The following is a 9,202-nucleotide window of genomic DNA, read 5'->3' as shown; positions in this document are numbered from 1 at the left end:
CAGAAGAATTGCTGGTGGGTTTGAATTGCAGACCCTCCAGTTAGTAGCTCACTACCCATCCTACAAAGCCACACCAGGACTGAATGGTATAGTCTAAATCTCGTTAGAGAAAGAAAATAAATATGTGTAAAGACACCTACTAAATAAACCAGGGAATTTTAGTACTTTATTCATTTTTGTTTCTTTGGGTATTCTCCACAGTGTTAAAAGGAGCTCTGGTAACGTAGTGGTTACCAATCGGGCTGCTAACCTCAGGGTCAGCTGTTCGAAACTACCAGCTGTTCCGCGGGAGAAAGATGAGGCGTTCTGCTCCCGTCAAGATTTACAGCCTCGGAAACCCTGTACAGGGTGGCTACGAGTCAGAACCGACTCCACAGCACATAACAACAACAGTGCTAAAGTTTTATTACGTAATAAGGGTGGTGAGGAAACAGTAACAGTAAAGAAGAAAAAGGAGGGAAAATAACCCAAGTTATTTTTGTGAAAAAGGCCGACCCGGAACAAAAGGGATTAGCATAATAGATTTCTTCCCCTTTTACAACCCTTCCCCCAACCTAGGGAGACTTCCCGCCACCGCTCTTTGGGTTTTCACTCTGGTCCGCAGGGCATTGCTTATAAAAGGAAGGTGCTATCTCTCACTCTGCAATCTGTTTTGATTCTTCGAGAAGATGTCTGGTCGTGGCAAAGGCGGTAAAGGGCTAGGGAAAGGGGGCGCCAAACGGCACCGCAAAGTGCTACGTGACAACATTCAGGGCATTACCAAGCCTGCTATCCGGCGCTTGGCTCGGCGTGGCGGTGTGAAGCGTATTTCTGGTCTCATTTATGAGGAGACTCGTGGGGTGCTGAAAGTATTTTTGGAGAATGTGATTCGGGACGCCGTCACTTACACGGAGCACGCAAAACGCAAGACGGTTACTGCCATGGACGTTGTCTACGCGCTCAAACGCCAAGGACGCACCCTCTACGGTTTCGGCGGCTAGATACTTCCGCGCCCTATAGTTCAAACAAAAGGTCCTTTTTAGGGCCCCTAAACTTTCAATTTGGAAGAGCTGCAAAACTCGCGTTTGCATTAAGCACTGGGCGAGATCATAAGCCACTAGACTACCAACCACAAGGTTTGGTCTTTCAAACCCGGGAGCCCTTTACAGGGTCGCCAGTTGGGAGGTTTTTAACACTCTATCAACAGTGCATAATTTACCCTTGAGTATTTAAATGTCATTTATTCCCCAACAGGTGCTATTTTGGGACCTGTTGTGTACAGCTGGGTCACTTTCTCTAGTTGGGTTAATCTAAGGAGTTTCTTGATAATGAGAGTATACACACATATTCAACATGAATAGAAATGGAATAATTTGCTTTTCTGATTACACTAGCGTATCCCACCGCCTAGCCTTGTTATTACAAACATTGGGCTATAGTTTTTGCCAGTCTAATTACTTGTTAAGTAGTATCCCATTGTGGATTAATTTGTTTGAATAAGAGGTTGCTTTTTTTCCCTTTTACATGGAGCCCTGGTAGGGCAAAGGGGGGTTGCGGTGGCTCTAGGACAGGTAATAGACTGTGAACCACAAAGTCCAAGGTTCGCCACCACTCTGCAAAATGAGGCTGTCTGCTCCCGCAAAAATAGCTTCCAAAGCCCTTATAAGGGGTCGTTGAGTTTGAAGCAACTCCAAGTCATTTATTTAACAACTGGTGGCACAATGGCTGATAATTTAACAGTGGTTCAAATTCACCAGCTGCTCGGCGGCAGAACGATGAGACTGTTCCCACTGAGATCTGTTGCTGCTTTAGGTGCCCTGGAGTCGGTTCCAACTCATAGCGACCCCATGGCTCAACAGAAACTCCGGTCCTGCGCCATCCTTAGGATCGTCATGCATGAGCCCATTGCTGTTGCCAACCTAGGAAACCCTATGGGAGCGGTTCTCTGTCCTAAAGGGTCACTATGGGTTGGAATAGATTAGATAGCAGTGGATTTTTGTTTGTTTGTTTTTGTTTTGTTTTTGTTTGTTTTTTTTGGTAATTGCTGCCTCCCACCCCTAAAGGGAAATCTGGTGTGGTGCTGTAGGATAAACGCTAGACTTCAAGGTCAGTTCGAACTGCAAGCTCAGTGGTTCAAATCCACCAGCCGCTCCTCAGAAACCCTACACAACAGGGTTAGGACCGCTGCCCATATAAGGTTGACAAAAGTCATTCAGTTTGGCCTTGCCAAGTCAACCGCAGTTCCAGCCATCACATTAAGGGTGAGCTAATTAAATGTTTGATCAAATACAGCAGGGTATGACCCGCAAATGTCATAAATATTGACAGAAAAAAGGTTTCCCACCCCTGCTATACAGGGTCTTTATGAGTAGGAACTGATTCGTGGCTCTTAACAACAATGCTCCTAAAAAGCTGCAAGTATCAATGGATAAAGAAATTCAGACTGCTTATCTCATTTGGACTTGAAAACTAAAGTGTTTCTGAAATAGCATTAAGAACTGAAGTTCTGATTACAGATTAATTTTATTATCTAATAATCTGAGTGCCTAAAATTTGTATGGGGCACAGTGAGAGACAAAAGAATGTAGTGTGTGAGCACTGAAAAATAATATCTAAAATATACTGAAAGTCTATTGCTAAATGTTCTACATGCATTATAACATGTAATATTTAGAACATTCTTAAGAGATGGTTTTATTAGGTTACATTTTAAAACAAGACACTAGGGTCAATTCTTAGATCATTTTTATGCTTAGAACAACATTGGTATGTAATCCACTTCAGACAAATTTTTAACTTTTAGATATAAATCAACATATTCATATTTCCAAAGAAATTTTAGGGCCCAAATTGTGATGTACTGTTGAGTGTAAATAGGTACAGAAGTTTGAAGACTTGGGGGGGAAAAAAAAAAAAAAGGCAAAATAAGTAATGTCTATACTGATGATGCTTAAGGATTTTGATATATTGGTCTAGGAAAATATATTATTAAATTTAATTTCAGCTGTTTCTTTTACCTTATTTAAACATGTGGTTACTAGAAAAATCCTAGTAGGAAAAAAAGAGGTCAAAGAACAAATTTCATTTGCCACTGCAAAATCATTTCTTCAGTGCCGTTAATTCGGTTCCGACTCATATTGTATAGGATTTCCAAAGAGGAACTGTTGGTATAACCACTTGTTAAGTGCTTTTGACTCAGTTCTGATTCATAGCGACCCTGTATAATGTTTCAGAGGAGCATCTGGTGAGTTTGAATCTCCGATCTTGGGGTTCAAACTGACCTTACGGTCTAGTGCATTATCCCACAACGCCACACTTGACCAGTTAAAATAAACCATGTTTCTATCCCAAATCTACTATTAGTTTTCCAAAGAACAGGAGAATCTGCAGCCTAAGGGGGTGAAATTCATGACAATAAATGAATTCTCCTTTCTCCTTTGCCAAAATATGCAAAAGTCAGAAGCTGAAGTAACCAATGAGCAATTATAGGTAAAAAGAATATTAATTAAATCATTGCTATAGTTTCCATTGTTGGTAGAGCCTATGGTCCTAGATTCAAGTATATGTGCCAAGGATGCAGTTTAAAGTAGAATCCTTAACTCCCAACTACGGCTGCCTTTCCATCATTTATGGATTGTTGTTAAGTGTCCTTAAGTCCGTTTCGACTCATAGCAACCTTGTATAGGGTTTCCAAGTAGTGGTTGGTAGTTTTGAACCGCTGACCTTTAAATTAGCAGTCCAGTGCTTATCCTACAGCACATGACTGCTAAAAATCCTGTCACTCTAACACAAGTATTGCAGAGTGGATTACAAACTAGTAGAAGCCTATTTAAAAAGCACTGTTCCTGATCGGGACCTTTTCCCTTTCCTTTATCCAAGGAATTGTTGGTATCTCTTTATTGGATTAAAGAACATGATGTTGTTAAATGCCATCAAGTCGGTTCCGACTCAGAGTGACCCTGCACAGGGTTCCAAGGCTGTAAATCTTTACGGGGGATCCTGGTGTGGCGCTGTGGGATAAAGCACTGGACCGACCGCAAGTTGGTTTGAACCACCAGCCACTCCTGGGTCGAAACCGACTCGACGGCACTTAACAAGTGTGGCACTGTAGGATAAGCACTGGACTGCTAAACGTAAAGTAAGCGTTTCAAACCCACCAGCCACTCGTGTATAGATAGGCTCGCTGAGTAGGAAAAGACTCGATGGTGCATAACAACAAATCTTTATGGTAGCAGAAAGTCTCATCTTTCTCCCGTGGATTTGAACTGCCAACCTTGTGGTTACAGAGCCAGAAGGGTTAAAATACAAGAATTTAGGAGAAAGGGAGAGGTGAGAAACGCAGTTTTCTCTCTAGCATTAAAACTCGCTTTTCGCCTCCAGTCACACTACAAACTACCCCTACTTAATTCCTTCTCAAGCCCTGGGGGCCTGGGGCACTATCGCCTCCCCTTTCACTGATACCTTAAGGGACGGCCTCGCCCTTTCTCAAATGTTTGTCTCTGAACTGGGCCTGGGGCACTATCTCCTCCCCTTTCACGGTGACCTTAAGGGACGGCCTCGCCCGTTCTCAAATGTTTGTTGTCTTCATTTCAGTCCTTTTTTTTCCATCTGAAAGCTCTATAAACTTTTATAAGTTGAATCAGTGAATCTTGGAAATGTTTTGAAAACTAGGAAACTGATCACATAAGTTTTATTCAGTATCCTACCTAGTATTTCATTTTATTCATGAACAAAGCTGTGCTTCTCACCTTTCCTTTGCGGTTTTATCCGGGGTGGTCGTCAGGCATTAGGACATTTATGGCTAAATTCATTTATAAAAGATTACAACTGTGATGAGACCAAGGAGGAATGACAAACCGAAGGTGAAACAAAGCCACGCCCGCTTCGTTCAGGCTTTCGGCGCCAGAATCCGAATCCTTTTCTTTAAAGCTTCCCGTTCAAGGGCCACCTAACAGGGTTTCCAATGACCTTGTAATTAGCCAAAAAAAAGCACAAACCCGAGTCTTCATCTAGTCAGAGCAGGCACGACCACTGTGCGTGTTACTTAGCGCAACAAGTCACCATAACACAGGAAAGTTTCCACAAGTTTACCAAATCTGCACTGCACTGCAAATTTACCTGCTTGTCTCGCTTAGACAGCCTTTTTAGAAAACCCCAAACAAAAAACTGTATACTAGTGTCTGCAGCTCTAATTACTGATAAAAGTGAGTGGCTCTTAAAAGAGCCGTTGGGCTTTAGCACGAAAATTGCGTGGCAAGTTTACTTGGCGCTGGTGTACTTGGTGACTGCCTTGGTGCCCTCGGACACGGCATGCTTGGCCAGTTCCCCGGGCAGCAGCAGGCGCACGGCTGTCTGAATCTCCCGGGACGTGATGGTCGAGCGCTTGTTGTAATGCGCCAGGCGAGATGCCTCACCAGCTATGCGCTCAAAGATGTCGTTCACGAAGGAGTTCATGATGCCCATGGCCTTAGACGAGATGCCGGTGTCGGGGTGGACCTGCTTCAGCACTTTGTACACGTAGACTGAGTAGCTCTCCTTGCGGCTCCGTTTGCGCTTCTTGCCATCCTTCTTCTGGGCCTTAGTCACCGCTTTCTTGGAGCCCTTCTTCGGAGCAGGAGCGGACTTGGCAGGATCAGGCATGGTCAAAAGCAGACCTAGAAAGTCAGAGGAGGAAATATGAATAAACAGAGAGCGAGGGATCCTCTCTTATAGAGAACCTCTTATGCAAATGAGGACATGAGTTAAAGTCCTATGTCTGATTGGTGGGTATTTATAGTGACGTCATATATTAGTTTTATCCAATCAGAATACAGGAAGTTTAGTGTAGCATAGCCATTGGTTAAGAGAACGCTACAAGTTTAACCAATGACACATCTTCTTTTTCGCGCTTTGCAGTGGTTATAAACAGTGCTGACACCACACTCGTAGCTTAGCTGCTACATTGAGCCTTACTGCTGTCACTATGTCTGGACGTGGGAAACAAGGTGGCAAAGCCCGCGCCAAGGCTAAGACTCGGTCTTCTCGTGCCGGACTTCAGTTCCCTGTGGGCCGTGTTCATCGCCTACTTCGCAAGGGCAACTATGCCGAGCGAGTCGGGGCCGGCGCTCCAGTGTACCTTGCTGCAGTGCTGGAGTACCTGACAGCCGAGATCCTGGAGTTAGCGGGCAATGCGGCCCGCGACAACAAGAAGACTCGCATCATTCCGCGCCACCTGCAGCTGGCGATCCGTAATGACGAAGAGCTCAACAAGCTTCTTGGCAAAGTCACCATCGCGCAGGGCGGCGTTTTGCCCAACATCCAGGCTGTACTGCTGCCCAAGAAGACTGAGAGCCACCACAAGACCAAATAGGTTGGAAATTGAAAAACAAAGGCTCTTTTCAGAGCCACCTACCCTATTCAAAGAAAAAGCTGGTAATCTGCTACTTAAAAACAAAGTGTTGAATTTTAAGTGAAAGCCTTTAGCAAACAGGGTTAGCACTGAACAGTTTCTACGAGGATTGTGCCACCATTGGTTAAAATTTAACACAATGTCATTTTCATCTTGCCTTTGAGTGAATGACCATTTGATCTGCAGTTGTTACCTTGCTTTTTTTTTTTTTTTTTAAAGGTCAAGTGCAAATCAATTTGTTTTCAAAGTGCCAAAAGTATAAGAATTTGATAACTTCCTAAACCAATTGAAGGCATGGAAGAGAGCTCAACGTCATACATGCTTAATGTGAGTAGGAATAAAATAGGTACAGTAATTGGCCTGTTCTTTGTAACTCAAGACAATACGTGCCTCAATTTTAAAGGTGTTTACTCCTTTCCTGGCGTGGTGCTGTGGTTTAATTCGCTGGGCTGCAAAATCTTTGAACTGCAAGGTGGGCAACTCATCAAGCTCACCAGCTGCTCCTTGGAAACCCTATACGGGACCGCTATGGGTTGAAACCAACTCTCCAGCGCTTAAGAACAACCCCTTCCCTGTGAAGGAGCACTGTTAAAGTGAGCTCTTCCCTACCCTCCATCTTCAAAATAATCCATAAACTCAATATTCTTTAGGCCTCTACTTCTCTACCCTCTTGCTGAAACTAACTAGAACCTAGCTGGCAAAGAAAGCATGAATTTGGGACAGGAACAACAAACAAGCAAAAGGGGTTTGCCATTTTCTTGATCATCTTTACCTTTCCAACTTTTCTGCTTTGCTACCTCTTAATTACTGTCCTGTAATCACAAATGATTTATTGTTTCTAGAACATGTTTCTTCCTCTCCCAGAGGTTTTGCCTTTGCTATTTCTTGGGCCTGAAAACAGGTCACTGAGAACCCCCAAACTGTTCAAAGAAACCCTAGCCAAAGCAAAATATAGAAGTCCTGAATGGTCATCCTGTTATCCTATTAATAAGGTTTCTCTTATTTATTTATTTAATTAGCAATCAAATCCTACCCTGAGGACTATCTCAGGAAGGACTACTGAAGGATCTTAAGGTAACCAACCACACATCTTTTATGGCCACTGATAGCCACCACCTGGAGAGATTAATGGTGCCAGCTGGAGACAGCTTGGCTAGGAAGATCAACAGGACACTGAATAAACAAACCAAATTTCTGATGTTCCAGATTTGGGAGATTTCCCCCCTTTTCCTCTGAGTTTCATATTCAACAAATGCTTTGCTCTATGCTCTGAGTCCTGTCTCTGAATATTGGCTGTGTCAGTGGCAGGTAATAATCATTTTTCTGCTAACAGGCCCAAAGTACTTTTTGGCCAGTCAGTTTTAAATTATAATAATACACCTTTTCAATGAGGTGTATTATTCTTCCCTGATTTTTCATTTTCAATATGCTGTCAGACAGCTGTTTCTTACTAGACCTAAGTTCTTAAACTCCATGTCAATGATTACACTTTGGAAACAAAATCCTACTGGTATTTTCATTTAATGTCTATAAATTGTTAACCAGGGTCTCATTAGAAAAGGGGTAACACTCAAACTATTTTGAAAGTTATTTAATACAGAATCTATTTGCAAAGTAATGAACAAAATATTTAGGAGGCACAAGGGATCATATACAATTACCATACCTAGGCCCAACAGGACAAAAGGAGGAAGATAAATTTGAAGACCAGAAAGTTCCTTCCTGTCCTGCTTTTACTTCCCATTGGTCAAATTCAACCAGAAGCCAGAGGTAAGGGAGTACATGCACATATACAAGGAGACTTTGAAAAAAATCATAGAAAACTGGAATTAAAAGACAATAGAGTTTATCACAAACTTTTGAAGTTCCCTCATAAGCTGGCTGTTTGGAGACAGGGTGAAAGAGGAAGAGTCAATCTGAACTCACAAAAGTAACTATGGGTACAGTCTACTCCTTTTGTGCTTTGGCATTTACTTTGATTTTTCTACGTGAAAAGTTAGTGTTTGCAACCATGGTAGTCATGGAATCATAAGGAGCTCTGGTAGCGTAGTGGTTATGAATTGGGCTATGAACCTTAAGATCAGCAGTTCGAAACTATCAGCCGCTCTGCGGGACAAAGATGAGGTGTTCTACTCCTGTAAAGATTTATAGCCTCAGAAACCCTGTACAGGGTTGCTATGGATGGGTCGGCAGTGACTCAACGGTACTTAACAACAACAACAGTCATGAAATCACACTGGCTCACTCCCTGTGATTCAGTGTATAAATTTATTAAGATAAAATTCCCAAACCCAGTGCTGAGAAGCCCATGTAACATTCCAAAAGATGTCAGCCTTGAAGAACTGGATGCACTTAGACTGGTGTCTCCTCTCCTGAGCTATAGATAAAAGTTACAGCTACTGAAGGAACTTTTTGATAAAACTTGCATCTAGTTAAACAGGCTTTCATTGTTTTTTTCATAAATCAAAATGCCCCTGTCCTTGGAAATGGAATGTGTGGGCATGAGTTAGCAGTTGAGTTAACATTATAAGTTAACAGCTGATTGTTCAATCATTGTGCCACCAGAACTTCATAATCATAACTTCTTTCTAAAGCTAGCTCCTGTTAATCCCTACTGCTATCAGCACCTTAACTGGATTTGTTAAATGGTGAATTAATTTATGCCTTTGTTCATGTAATATCTTTCACTTGGTGGTCTTTTCTTGAGGGCTTTGCCACAATTTTTTAATGGACCAGGACTTGTGGGCAAGTAATCACTTAAGAGATTGCTCTGGTTCTGATAGTATCCTCTTTGCCTCCATTGAACAGCTGTAACAATTGTGTGGGGCATTACCT

General features: G+C 42.5%; 3 protein-coding genes across 3 annotated transcripts; 2 read left to right on the top strand and 1 right to left on the bottom strand.

Annotated features, from left to right (window-relative positions):
- Positions 1-668: 668 nt before the first annotated feature.
- Positions 669-4,812, top strand: LOC102827345 (histone H4-like). Its single transcript, XM_006872878.1, has 2 exons — positions 669-975; positions 4,763-4,812. Exons 1-2 carry the CDS (start codon positions 669-671, stop codon positions 4,810-4,812), a joined length of 357 nt encoding a protein of 118 aa, XP_006872940.1.
- Positions 4,813-5,226: 414 nt separating this feature from the next.
- Positions 5,227-5,620, bottom strand: LOC102812218 (histone H2B type 1-H-like). Its single transcript, XM_006872782.1, has one exon. The coding sequence runs from the start codon at positions 5,617-5,619 to the stop codon at positions 5,239-5,241; it is 381 nt and encodes a 126-aa protein (XP_006872844.1). The 5' UTR covers position 5,620; the 3' UTR covers positions 5,227-5,238.
- Positions 5,621-5,937: 317 nt separating this feature from the next.
- Positions 5,938-6,328, top strand: LOC102812595 (histone H2A type 1-J-like). The gene has a single exon (XM_006872783.1). It carries the CDS (start codon positions 5,942-5,944, stop codon positions 6,326-6,328), a length of 387 nt encoding a protein of 128 aa, XP_006872845.1. The 5' UTR covers positions 5,938-5,941.
- The last annotated feature ends 2,874 nt before the right edge of the window (positions 6,329-9,202 follow it).

This window comes from Chrysochloris asiatica, unplaced genomic scaffold (genome assembly GCF_000296735.1).
Source record: "Chrysochloris asiatica unplaced genomic scaffold, ChrAsi1.0 scaffold00213, whole genome shotgun sequence".
Taxonomy (NCBI): Eukaryota; Metazoa; Chordata; class Mammalia; order Afrosoricida; family Chrysochloridae; genus Chrysochloris; species Chrysochloris asiatica.
The sequence above is the reverse complement of the archived record's forward strand: the minus strand, read 5'-3'. Positions and strand labels throughout refer to the sequence as shown.

Bases quoted from the DNA above. Each gene is read 5' to 3' on its own strand.
- LOC102827345 (XM_006872878.1), top strand. From the start codon at position 669: ATGTCTGGTCGTGGCAAAGGCGGTAAAGGGCTAGGGAAAGGGGGCGCC. The intron at 976-4,762 runs GCTAGATACTTC...GGTGGTCGTCAG, and splicing joins CACCCTCTACGGTTTCGGCG to GCATTAGGACATTTATGGCT.
- LOC102812595 (XM_006872783.1), top strand. From the start codon at position 5,942: ATGTCTGGACGTGGGAAACAAGGTGGCAAAGCCCGCGCCAAGGCTAAG.
- LOC102812218 (XM_006872782.1), bottom strand. From the start codon at position 5,619: ATGCCTGATCCTGCCAAGTCCGCTCCTGCTCCGAAGAAGGGCTCCAAG.